General features: G+C 41.1%; 1 protein-coding gene across 6 annotated transcripts in view; it reads left to right on the top strand.

The window, feature by feature from the left end:
• Nucleotides 1-1,077: 1,077 nt before the first annotated feature.
• LOC133282714 (nuclear factor of activated T-cells, cytoplasmic 3-like) overlaps nucleotides 1,078-13,698 on the top strand; it is a 92,926-nt gene continuing 80,305 nt past the window's right edge. For all 6 annotated transcript variants that reach the window (XM_061478904.1, XM_061478910.1, XM_061478906.1 and 3 more), the window contains exon 1: nucleotides 1,078-1,184. In XM_061478904.1, the coding sequence (XP_061334888.1) occupies nucleotides 1,085-1,184 (100 nt within the window). In that variant the 5' untranslated portion in view covers nucleotides 1,078-1,084. The remainder of the gene's footprint in view (nucleotides 1,185-13,698) is intronic.

Raw genomic sequence — 13,698 nt, forward strand, 5'->3', positions numbered from 1 at the left:
CAGCGCTGGGCGGCCGGGGAGTCTCTGCTCCGCCAACGGCACGCAAACCACTTCCCCAAAGTCACTGGTTTTATACTCTTCTTCATCCAATATACGTGTCACTTCCTGGCGTACTCTGCGTCTGTGTGACCTATTGATAAGCGGTCTCATTCTGCCTCCCGGTGGGTGTGGGGAGGAAGGCTCCTTATCTCCTTCCCCCATACATCGTTTACTTTACCGGACGCCTGCGGTCTATAAGTAAAATGTTGAAGTGTCGTAATTTTCCAGTAACTCTTAAGCAAGCAAGATTTGATTAACAAACAGGAATTTACTCATTACACCTTCATTGATGCCACACGTTACTAAGGAGTTTTTTAATTCACCTCTTCGCAGTTGCTTCTAAGGAGTCCGGAAAGTAAGTAGCTAACAACGCAGAGTCCTTCAGCCAGCATTTGTTATGCAAACTGCATTCCTCAGCCCCCGCTAACGTCCCTAATTACCCGAGTCGTTAATTGGTACAAAGAGCAGCACCTATTCACACACAATGCTTTAGCAGACTAACACAAAACCTGTGTCTCAGAGAATTCTGGGCCGGGCCAAACGAAGGTCGAATACAACTCACTCCACTTGCCCAGCCCCTTTATGTCAGCTGGCTCTCGAGGATTGGGAGCCCGCTTCAGCCTGCCCAAGCAGCTACAACCAACTACAATATCCGAGGCGGTCTTTCCACAGCATGTGATCTGCCGCGAGGCGTCCCCCCACCTCCCTCTGTAGCGTTGGCGCGGGTCACGAGGTATCGCTGGTGTTGCTGACGTCACTGTGCGAGGGAGAGTGAGAGAAAGGTAAAGAAAGAGAGAGAGAAAAAAAGAAAGAGAAAAAAAGAAAGAGAAAGAAAGAGAGGGAGAAAGAGAGAGAGCCTCCTCCGCTGCCTCCTCCTCCTCTTCCTCTTCTTTCTCCTCCTCTTCCTCCTCCTCCTTTTCTTCTTCTTCTTCCTCCTCTTCCTCTTCTTCTTCCTCCTCCTTCTCCTCCTCCTCCCCCCCTCATCATCCCCCCCCCCCCCCCCCCCCCCCTCCCACGCGCCACACTTTTCTCCCTCCTCCTCCCCATGACTACAGCAAACTGCGGCGCCGCCGGTGAGTTCGACTTCAGACTGATTCTCGGGGAAGACGGCCAGCCGGGTCCCGGGCCGCCACTGGGGCCTGCAGGTGCGCTTCTCTGCTGCCGGGGGGATGTTGGCTTTCAGTTTCCTGTTTTCAGCCTAAGCCGTCCTGTCGGGACTGAGGACATTGAAGAAGCCGGGACACTCTAGGCCACCCACCGTCGGTATAACTTTCTGTGGGAAAAGTAACTCTAGAGTGGTCGTCGCGCGGGAGGAGCCTCCTCGGGTGTGGTGCTTTGGAGGGGGGTAGGGTGGTGTTGAGTTGAATCGGATCGGGTGGGCCTAGACCCTTCCCGCACGTGGGCGGCTCCGCGTCCCGGCGCAGGTAGCTGTGGGGACCTGCTCGTGATCCCCCTCGGTGCCGGTTCCGGTGCCCCTGCAGGGTTTGGGTGAGTGTTCCGTTAAACTTGGCACAGGGCACGGAGCGACAAAACTGATGGGTCTGCGTTCGAGACTTGTCGGGGCTCTTGTGATGGAAAGTTTCGACCCAACTGTTCCCCGTACGAAAAGCATTGTACTTACTCCAGTGTGTTCTTAGAAACTTGGAAACAAATGGGTTTCCATTTTATTTTGTTTTGCAGTATTGGAGCCTGAAAATGCCTTTTAGAAAATCCTCATATTTCTTTAAAATGTAGAATATAAAATATTCCCTCTGAATCGTGATGTAAGGAATCAGTAAGAGCCAGCTGTGCTGTGTGTAGCTGTACCAGAGCTCGATGGCTGCGTGCTGTTTTTTCTGACTTACTTGAAATAAGTATTAATCAGTAATGCATTATCTTAAGTCTAACTGGATAGATGATAATGTAGCTCTGGAACATGACTGTCCAGGCTAAATGATGCAGCCATGTTTTGTTCTCTGATTTGGTTGTCTGCGTAAGTTGATGTCCTGGGTTCAGCAGTAGCAGTCATTTTTCTCCTTGGTAGCTGGTGCAGTGCTGTGTTTTGACTTTCGGCCTGGGAACAGAGCTGATAGCAATGTTTTGGTTTGGCCAAGGACTTTGTGAGTCTCATGCTCTGCTAGGGAGGAGGGGAAGCCGGGAGGAAGCCGAGACAGGACACCTGACCCAAACTGGCCCAAGAGGTATTCCATACCACAGCACGTCATGCCCAGGATGTAACTGGGAGTGAGCCAGAAGGGCTGGGAGACTGGAGGGTTGTAGGAGGTATCGGTCGGTGCTTGGTCGGGCTGAGGGGGGCAAGTTATCAGTCGGCTGGTGCTGAGGTGTTATGTTCTTTTCCCTTGTTATTTCCTTTACCATTGTTATTATTGGTGGTAGCAGTAGTGATTTGTGTTATACCTTAGTTACTAAACTGTTCTTATCTCAACCCGTGGGAGTTGCATTCTTTTCGATTCTCCTCTCTGTCCCTCCGGGAGTAGGGGGAGGACAAGAAAGGGGGGGAAGTGAGCGAACGAGTTACCTGACTGGGTTTAAACCACAACAGTTGATTATAAAAAATATTTGTTTGATACAGTCTGTGTGTAATCCAAAGTGAACGCTTGGGGTGGAATTCTTACGAAATCTCGAACTTTCTTGATGCTGTGATTTAGTTTTTACAGATTTCATATAAAGAGAGATTTCCTTTGCCCGTTTTCCAATTTAGTGAAATAGGAAGATGGTGTTGTTGGGAAGGGGGCCTGAATTCTGCTGACTAAATAAATGCATTACAGGGCTGGAAGAAGACAATGGGAAATGTTAACAAATTACAACAACAGTAATTATGACACCCCTATTAGTATTCTTTTAATGTAAAACTAGTGGTCTGAGCTATGTTTCTTTGTCAGTGATAGCTGAGAATGAGAAAACAAGTTGCTCAGAAAACTGGAAATACTAGTGGTACTCAATTCACTTTAATATTTGTATTTTAGTAGCATTCCTTAAAAAGCACTTCAGCTTTTACTCTAAATATAGAGAATTTTCCATGCTTGATAAGTTAAAACTGTTTTTAAGGCAAATTTGAAAATGTGATCTTTGGACCATGACCTATCTGTTTGTTGGAACTTTCGGTAAGAAATCCTGCATCTGTAACTCAGTAATTCCACTGCTTTGCAGAATACTGGAGATGGTCTTGCCTGCTGTGCACGGATGTGGTCTTCAGGGGCAAGGTTTAGAATAGGTTTCTGCCTTCAAGTATCCTATTAAAAGGATTGCCAGAGTTTAGCTGTTGATTCTGCCTTGTGTTTTTACATATGAAGAGCTAGATTGCATATAAGAGAGGATTTGTATTGGAAGTCTTATTAATTTTTTTCCTTTCCCCTTTTCCAAGTATATTAGTTATACGAACAAAAGTTCCTGTTTCTCCCCAAAGCATATACTGAATAATCCCCTACTGCCTGCTTCAGTGTTGATGTCTGTTGTGCAGCAAAGTAAGCATAAGGGATTTTTTTTTTCCTAAAATATGCTAATAATAAAATGCATAGGTCACAGGGGAAGTTGCTGAATTTGATATAAATAATATTAAAATTACTGAGTTTTCCATGATCGTGGAGAACACTTGACACTTTCTCATGCTTCATGCTGTATCTCTAGAAGTTTGGGATTGGCATCCTTGTAAAAGAGGTGTTTAGTACCAAGTTCTTGTGTAAATAACATGAAAATCTACATAAATGCTTTCTTTTATGCTGAGACTGCTTTAGTGTTCTGAGGGTTTTGCTCTTTTATATATGAGCATATATAAATTGGTAACTGATTTTTAATCAAAAGCAAGAAAAAAAGTGAGCTATTATTTCATTTCCTTTAATATACTTTTGAGTTCTGAACTACTAAGAAAGTGCTAGTCCTAGGCAGTAATTACCCTTATTGTGACATTGAAAGGGCAATAAGAGAAATTAAATCAACTGGAATTCTGAGTAGTTGTACAGGACAGTTTTTGTGGGTTGCTGAATAGTAGAACTAGCATACTTAGTTTTGTGCTAAGTGCAGGACTAATGTTCTGCAGTAGTGCTTGTGTGCTTGATCTGGAAGTTGTGGCTTGTGCTGCAGAGGGGAATGAATGAAAGATGTTTTAAGGATGTTGAAAGTCTGTACTTTAATATTGCAGTCTTTGCAGCATCCTTCACTTGGAATCAGAGGGATAGCCTATTTCATACAGCTTGTGAGCTGAAGTAGGAATTTGCTCAGGTGATTTGTAAATAAGAGATCTTCAAAAGTTTTTTGGCTACTTTTAAGTGAAAGTTAGGTACTAAGAACTTTCTGCAAAATCTTGTTCTCTTTTTCTCTGATAGTTTAGTGTCATTGTCCCAAGGAAAACAGAAATTGTCACTTTGATATTGTAGTGCTCAGCACTCAAAACAGGATGTGCAGTTCTAGGTACTATGAGCTTGTTCTTTTTCTGACAAAATAATTTGGGCTCCCAGTGCCCAAAGGAAAAATGCTGTAGAGTACTCGGAAGGGAGCCAAATCTCTTTGTTCTTCTCTTCCTTGCAGAACTGTTTGGTTAGTTGCAGTAGCATCTTACTGCATCTTGCCACCTTATATCAGTTATGTTTGAAATGCCTAAATAAACATTTGAATTACAGTATTGTTCAGGTCCTGTACAGCCTACCAAAATAGATTGTCATGTAACGAACTTTGTCAGTTAATGTATTTGAGATGCCACCATGTTTGGCCCTTTTAATGAAGAGAGTTTGGGGATGCAATATGTGACATTGGAAAAATTGAATTTATCTTTAATATTTTTCTAATGATACCTCCAGTTTTACAATGCTATACAGTATAATTTTGGGAAGTTTGCCTAGAATTTATTAAGCATTAAGCAAGCAAACTGCATTAAGGTCTTCACACTACTTTAAAAATTTCTACTGAGAATGCAATATGCTGTTTAACGTCAAACTGTGCGAAAGAGGAGCAGATACAAGTTGCTGTGATTACCTATTTTTTTTTTTTTTTTGAGGATTCACCTAACTTAACAAATGAGTTTTTATAAAGGTAAGGGCCTTTAAAGAACTTGGAATATGTAGTACTAAACTGGAAATTCAGGATCTTGTAAGGTTCTGTAACATCCAAAGTTTATTTTTTGTTAGTTTGTAAAATGGGGACTAACTTAAAATTAGAAGCTGCAAATGGTTCAATATTCAGAAAATTATTTAATTACTTGGGAAATTCTGAGTGACGAATTATTGATACTGCTGTTTAGAGTCCTGTCTAAAATGTTTTACTGTGACTTAATATTTGGTTAAGTAATACTATTTAGTAATCTTGTTACAGATGAGTCTTACAATCTCTCTTACTTTTCTCCTGAACAGTATGGTATGAAAAGTATTGAAAATATCCCTATCCTGTGATGAATTCAGTGACAGTTCAAAACATTTTTGTGAGCTAGAGCCTCACTCTGGATAAGGACATTTGACCTGGCTTTGGATCTTTAGTTTATTTGAAAACATCTTTTTTTTAATTTTTTTTTTGAGTTTTTTCCTCTCTAGCCTAGAGCTGTTAGTTTACTGGTTTGAGGTTGTTACTGAATATCGGGATTGAAATATACATTTTGCTGTTGTGACTGTCGAAGTAATACCTGATCTTTTCATTTGAAGGTTTCTGTGTCTGACCTGCTTTCTGTGAGCTGCTTGGGCTGCTCAGCATTTGCCTCCTGCCCATATGTTAAGTGCTCTGACTGTTCATGTGTTAAGGCCATTGATTTTTTTTCTTAGTAGCTAGGCAGAGATCTCTGTAGAACTGGCACTATGTACGTGTCATTTAGTTTAGATGTGTAGCAAAAGTCTTAAAACCAATGATTTGTACTGAAATACCACCATAAAACTAGTCTTTATAGCTTTGCCTTGATGGTTAATATGTATTCTTCACTTCTTAAATGTGTGTTCGTGACAGGTATTGCTGTCAGGGATTGCTGGTAGAGAATAGAAAACAGTCTAAGCTATTTGCAGAAGTTTGCAGTATGCTTGAACTTTTTGTTGTTTTCCCTAAGATGGTGATTAAAGTAAGCAATACTAAGAAAGCCAAGCTGTGGTAGGAAAGAGAGTAGGCTCATAATTAGACTGAGTGCAAAATTAAGGGCTGGATGCTGGCAGTAATTGTGAACTTCAGGTGTGAGCTGACTGAGGGTTGCTCTTGTTAAAATTCATTTTTGTGATCACAAATACTTTTGATCCAGAACTGCTACAAAGTGGGAGTTGTTGCCTAAAGCTGCTCTAGTGGGCCAGAGAAGTAGGTAGAGCAGACTTGGCAGGAAGCCCAGTCTGCAAACCAACATCCAAGTCTTTGCATTTGTCTGGGCATGCCATGAGGGGTTAGAATGACAGTGGAATTTGAGTGAAATGATCAGTAAGGCTAAGTAAAATTGCAAGGCAGGAGCAAGCTTATTAGCAAACCAACATTTTCTTCTACCTTTAATACACCCATCTGTGAGTATTCTTGTGAAATACTGGCAAAAATAGAACATTAAGAAAATTGTGGAACTGTTCAAAGTCATTCAGGGAATACCAGTTTAAATCTGAAGAACTGCGGAACTGGTTGATGTGCAGGCCACAACACAGCCTGAATATCTGCTTATCTTGTGAGTTAACCAAACAGCTGAATTTAATCATTTACATGGCTCTTCTGATTAAATGTCTTGGTGGCACTGAATGCTTATGGTTACTTTTGGGACAAAGGATGATAGGTGTGGCAGAAGACACTTTTGTCAGTTTTCTTTGGGGAGCCCAGCCCTCATTTTTATGTACTTGGGTGAAAGAGAGACGAATCAGCTTTCTGAGGATCTGACTACAAACCCATGATCTATCAGCAATAAATTAATGAAAATAGAACTTTGGGTTTAGCTTGGGTTTGTGTTGTGTTGCTGTTTTGGTTGTTTGGATTTTTTTGTTTAGGGTTCTTTGTGTTTTTTTTTGGGGTGGTTTTGTTTGTTTTTTCTTTGTGTGTGTTCTGTGGGATTGTGGTTTTTGATTTTCTGTTTTTTTGTTTTGTATTTTTAGCAGAAATAAATTTTATTTGAGGCTGCATAAAACATATTTGTAGACAGAAATGTGGGCAGGTACTCACAGCTAATTTATTACTCCAAGGAATTTAAATTATATTATTCCTATTAATCTAAAGATTGCTGGTTTAAAAAATGGCTCTCGGACTGCATTTTGAAGATGAGTCATCACTTCTAAAAAATGAGAAATATTTTTAATATAGCAAAATTGCTGAATGGTGTTGAATTGTTCTGGATTTTTTTTTAACAAGTTGGTGGAGAGATTTATTTTTGAAATATAAATATTCCTCTTTGGACTTAACTCTTAGGTCCTTTCAAACTGTTTTTTTTCCACTTTCTTATGTATGAGGCTCTTCAAGATTGCAGGAGGCAAATAATTTTCAATTCAGTGCTTAATGAGTGTCTTCATGTTTTAGTGGCTGCTAACTTTGCATTTTGGGAACAAGTGCTGGGAGAAATGTGCTTTTTTTTTTGTGCTTTGGTAAATAGAATAAATGGGAAGACTGCTTAAACATAAATTGAGTGATAGGTAGCATTTGTACTGTGCTGGAGAGGGAATGGAATTGTGACTGTAGTTGGGACAGGGCAGAAACCTTCTAAGTAGAGTTGTTTTGCAGAGTAACCCTTCATACCCAAAATGAAAGCATACACTAAAACCAGAATGAGAAGCTGAATACACAGTCCACTTATTAACCATTAGTAACAATGATTCACTGTTTGTGATGGCTGCATAATGGGCTGTAATAATGTGTACAGTGATTTATAGCTACTCACGTGTATCTTGAATGCTTTCTAGTAGTTATTCCCTGCATCAGAAACACAAAGTCAATGGGATAGAATAACTGTTATTACAAAAGGCTTTAATGGTGTCATTTGGGATAACTGTGTTCAAGTGACAAGGCCACAAGAGGATATCTTGTTTAATCCAAAGAAACTAAGAATATCTGTCACCATTTTTTATATTGCATAGCTTCGTTAAATTAGGTCAGTGTCTATATTTTGTCAGTGTAATTTGTCAAATTTAGGCTTTTGAGAGCAAATGCTAGTGTCTTTCATAAAATCATAGAATGGTTAGGGTTGGAAAGGACCTTAAGAGCATCTAGTTCCAACCCCACTGCCATGGGGAGGGATGCCTCACACTAGACGGTGTTACCCAAGGCTTTGTCCAACCTGGCCTTGTATGCTGCTATGGATGGAGCATTTCCCACTTCTTTGGACAACTTGTTCCAGTGCCTCACCACCCTCAGAGTAAAGAACTTCTTCCTTGTATCTAACCTGAATTTCAAAAAACCCTCAAATGACGTTAACTCCATTTACTGCAACAGAAATACATAATTTTCTGAAACATGCTTCATGGCTTAAGCAGATGCATTTGATTTTTCATGTGTGTTTAGTCTGTTTTTCTTACACCCCAAATAAAATTTCATGACTGTTACTTCTCTATTTGGAACTCAATTCTGTTACTTCAGCGTGAATCTGGATGTACACTGACAGCCATTCTAGTTTAAATGCATACCAGGTCAGTAGTTGCATGTTAGGTTTTTATTTGATAGTGAAAACGCCTGCAGTTCCTGGCCTGGTTGATTTCTCCTCATGTCCCAAAGCTTGCCATCCTGTTAGTTATATATATACACAGGTGTTTATGTTAGTGCACTGCAGAGCTGATTGCTAAAATCATCTGGGTTAAGAATATCTCCCTTCTCAGTTCTCCCCCCCTTTGTGTGCGAGTGTGTGTGTGTGTGTATGTTAGGGTAGTTGCTGCTTAAAAAAAGTAACACGTAGTTACACCCTGGGAGCTAGTACGTTCTTATTTTATTCCATGTCAGTTGTAAATATTTATTATACTGCATTATTCTCTTGCTTAACCTAATGCAGCTTCATTATTCTGCATTTCTACCAAGGACAATGAATTCTCATCCAGACTAGAATTTGAAAAAGACTCATTGACAAACTCCCATTATTGAGAAGATTAATTTTCTTGTGTTAAGCAAGAATATTGAAAATGTACAAGAAAAACGGTCGAGTTCTGATGAGCACGATAGAGCTGCCCCTTGTGTACACGGTTGGCAAGTAAAACTTATTTTTTATCCTCTTTGAGTAATCTGATATGCCCATGAAACAGCAGAAAATCATTGAAGAGAGAGAACTGCTTCATAAAATGACAGTTCTTCTAACTTGAAGAACCATAGAATGGTTAGGGTTGGAAAGGACCTTAAGAACTTCTAGTTCCAACCTCCCTGCCATGGGCAGGGACGCCTTGCAGCAGACCATGTTGCCCAAAGCTCTGTCTAACCCGGCCTTGAACACTGACAGGGATGGAACATTTACCATTTCTTTGGGCAACCTGTTCCAGTGCCTCACCACCCTCACAGTAAAGACCTTCTTTCATATAGCTAACCTGAACTTCCCCTGTTTTAGTTTAAACCCGTTACTCCTTGTCCGATCGCTACAGTCCTTGACGAAGAGACTTTTCTGAAAGCATAAACTTGCACTACTGTGTTGTGTGTTGCTAAACTTGGTCTGTAAAGTTGTGTTTTCCTGTTCCACCTTGCTACCTAAATTGCTGTCACAATTTATACTTTTTTAGTATCATATTTGGTGGCTTACTAGCCAGTTATACTCTTATAAACTAATGCATAGCTGTGGTTTATGTGTGTTTTAAGTTGCTGTTTAAGCTTGTAGGAAGTGTCTCTGGAGAGCTTACAGCTAGCAATGGAAAAACTGGAGTTCAAATATGCAGTTAGAGAGCTTTAATGTGGTAGCATACCAGGAAGAATTCTCATCAGTTGCCTTTTTAAATACATAAAAGGAAAGCTATGACTATTGGGTATTTTGGTCCTAGTGGACGACAGGATGACCATGAGCCAACACTGCCCTTGTGGCTAAGAAGGCCAATGGCATCCTGGGGTGTATTAGAAGGGCGGTGGTTAGTAGGTCGAGAGAGGTCCTCCTTCCCCTCTACTCTGCCCTGGTGAGACCGCATCTGGAATATTGTGTCCAGTTCTGGGCCCCTCAGTTCAAGAAGGACAGGGACCTGCTGGAGAGAGTCCAGTGCAGGGCAATGAAGATGATTAAGGGAGTGGAGCATCTCCCTTATGAGGAAAGAATGAGGGAGCTGGGTCTCTATAGTTTGGAGAAGAGGAGACTGAGGGGTGACCTTATTAGTGTATATAAATATATAAAGGGGGAGTGTCACGAGGATGGAGCCAGGCTCTACTCAGTGGCAAACAATGATAGGACAAGGGGTAATGGGTACAAACTGGAACACAAGAGGTTCCACTTAAACTTGAGAAGAAACTTCTTCTCGGTGAGGGTGACGGAACACTGGAACAGGCTGCCCAGGGAGGTTGTGGAGTCTCCTTCCCTGGAGACATTCAAAACCCGCCTGGACGCATTCCTGTGTAACATTATCTAGGTGTTCCTGCTCCGGCAGGGGGATTGGACTAGATGATCTTTCGAGGTCCCTTCCAATCTCTAGCATACTGTGATACTGTGATTTTGGGTTCTTTGTGAAGATTAAGACTCCTCTTTCATCCCCAGAAGTATATGAACTGCTGCAAATCAGTAGGATACTAGAATTAAAAAATTGAGCTGCATATGCTTTTTGTTCTTATTTACAGGTATTTCTGTCATGACAGCTGAAAAACAAGAGGTTGTAATTCTCCTAAGGTTGGGAGTGGAGACAGATTAAATGATTTGCCTGCGAATACACATGATGTCTGTGGCAATGGTCAAGTCTTTCCTCATGCTATTTAAAGGACTTGATTGATACTGTTTTCACAGTAATATTTTTATAAGACCTAGGTCGTGTTGCACTTTCTTAGTACCTTATAACAACTCCTATTGTCTGAACCTGTTTGCTTATGGGCTCACAAACCTAGAATAATATTTTGGATAATTTTGGCACAGGGCTCATATTCAGACATTTGATAGTAATTGACCTTCCTTCTGTAGAGAAGTCTGGCTCACTGAACAGTTGCACATGTGCATGTGCCAGTACATCGATCCTTTAGGAGTGAACAACTGGTGGGCAAGCATTCCAAGTCCCGAATGTACAGTCTGATATGGCAAATAGTGAGCAGAATGTACTTTAGGCGCAGTTGTTCTGGGTATTATTTAATTATATTCTCCAGTTAGACAGCTTATGTTGAAGTGTAGTTAGCAGCTTAGTAAGCTATGAGCCAGTGTTGTTTTTAATACTGAACAGGAGCTTCTGTAAACTAGTCTTTCCTGACTGTAGCAAATGTACATTCAAAATGACAGACCTCCTGCTTCTCATGGATTAAGGATGATACAGATGTCTGATGTAAGGTCTACAGCTTTATATAGTTTATAAGCACTTTGTGAATATAGAGCATCTGCTGACTTCATGACCCCTCAGCAGTAAACCTGATCTCAGCAGGGTGGGGAAGAAGGCTTCACTAAATTTCTGAAGACTCAGTGGATACTACCAGTGCGTGGTAGTGTTAAAAGTCCAAAGTTAAAGCAAAGCTTGAGTTGCTTCCTGTGCTAGCTATCCAGAAGACCTCCTTTGATAGTAAAACAAAATTTGTTTGACATGGTTTTGTTCTTGGCAAACATTGACTTGTTTTGTTTCCTTGTCTCCTTTTAAATGCTTACTGGAACAAATAGCCTATTAATGTTACTTCTAAACCTGAAGTTAAACTTACTGGCCCATAATTTTTCAGTACTTTTTAACCTTTTATTTAGTCTTCTTCACTTTCCATTGCTATTAACTTTGTAAACAATTTACTCAGTTGACTTTACTAAAGGAAAAGCATTTAACACACCTGCCTTTTCAGAGTCATGGCAGGCTTTTGATGTGAATGGCACTGCTTCTCTTGGTCTTTGTATTTTGTTGTGTGCTTGTGGTGGCTTTTATGCTCTGCCTTAGTAATCTGACCTAGTATTTGTTTCTTGAATGCTTCTTATATTTTTATGGGCAGTAAAGGCCTCATGACTTGGCCAACTCCACTTCTTTATTTCCTTTGCTCACCCAGTAGGATGGTTTGGATATAATGGCCCTCCTATTAAGTAACCAGATTTCCATAACTCAATTTTTTCCCTTTGGCTTCTCCATAACTTTCTTTGCCTGGCACTTGCCTATTGTGAGACTTGCCTGAATTTGTTTACTCTCTGCGTTCTTGAAGACCTGTGTTGGAGCTTTTTGAGCCATTGTCACTCCTTTCCATCTTAAGTGTTATTGGCTAGGTTGGGTTTGGTTTTTTTTGGTAGTTGTTTTTCTCCCCCCCCCCCCCTTTTTCTCATTTCTTTTGCCCAAGTTACATTCATCTTTCTATGTTTACTACTTCCTTCAAATTTTAGTGCTCTTCCAGATTCAGAGCAGCCCTGTGGAGAAGGACTTGGGGGTGTTGGTTGATGAGAAAATGAACATGAGCCAGCAGCCCAGAAAGCCAACCATATCCTGGGCTGCATCAAAAGGTCGAAGGAGATAATCCTGCCCCTCTCCTCTGCTCTCATGAGACCTCACCTGGAGTATTGTGTACATTTCTGGTGTCCTCAGCATAAAAAGGACACAGAACTGTTGGAACAAGTCCAGAGGAGGGCCATGAGGATGATCGGGGACTGGAGCACCTCCCATACGAAGATGATAGGCTGAGAAAGTTGGGGCTGTTCAGCCTGGATAAGAGAAGGCTGTGTAGAGACCTTATAGCAGCCTTCCAGTATCTGAAGGGGGGGCTATAGGGATGCTGGGGATGGACTATTCATTCGGGGCTGTAGTGACAGGACAAGGGGTAAGGGGTTAAAACTTAAACGGGGGAAGTTTAGATTGGATATAAGGAGGAATTTCTTTATTGTTAGGGTGGTGAGGCACTGGAATGGGTTGCCCAGGGAGGTTGTGAATGCTCCATCCCTGGCAGTGTTCAAGGCCAGGTTGGATGAAGCCTTGTGTGGCATCGTTTAGTGTGAGATGTCCCTGCCCATGGCAGGGGGGTTGGAACTTGATGATCTTAAGGTCCTTTCCAACCCTAACTATTCTATGATTCTCTCTGCAGGGCAAACATAATTATTGGTGAACGGTCTAATAGAATTAATGACATGATTTGTAAAGGTCATAGTAGTTAGTGTTGCCCTTTTCATGATCAACTGACAGGTTATTTTAACACATCACTCTAAGAAGGGGGGGGGTGGGGGTTGTGTGTGCAAACTGAAATAAAGCTATCTGTTTAATGATCATGTCTAAAAATGGTTCATATGATTTAGACTTCCAAATACATTGTTTCTACAGTCTTAAGCATGCTTTTGGGATTTGGTGTTTGTTAGATGCATAGTTCTTACCCTAGGTCTCTAGCTTCCTGTTTGAGTGTGTGCATGTGTGCTGCTGGGGAAGGGTAATGAGGAGAGCACAGTGCCGAGCTCATTAGACATTGTTTGTTGTGGAGAGGGACCAAAGAAGCCTGAGACAGAAGAGTGCTCTCCTGCCTTCTCCACTTCTTCCTCAGCTCTTCCCATCTGCTGTTGATAATTCTGTGCTAGTCTGATCTCTCTACCTCAACTCTGTGAAACTTAAATTTTGAACATATATCTGCATTTTGTAAATTCCACTGAAATTGAAAGTTGACAACTTAAGTATTTTAAGATTTCTTGAATATTGATGCACACAAAGTAGG

Source organism: Pezoporus flaviventris, unplaced genomic scaffold, assembly GCF_033815535.1.
Source record: "Pezoporus flaviventris isolate CSIRO_AGI_PZ_B2104156 unplaced genomic scaffold, CSIRO_AGI_Pfla_v1 ptg000136l, whole genome shotgun sequence".
Classification (NCBI taxonomy): Eukaryota; Metazoa; Chordata; class Aves; order Psittaciformes; family Psittacidae; genus Pezoporus; species Pezoporus flaviventris.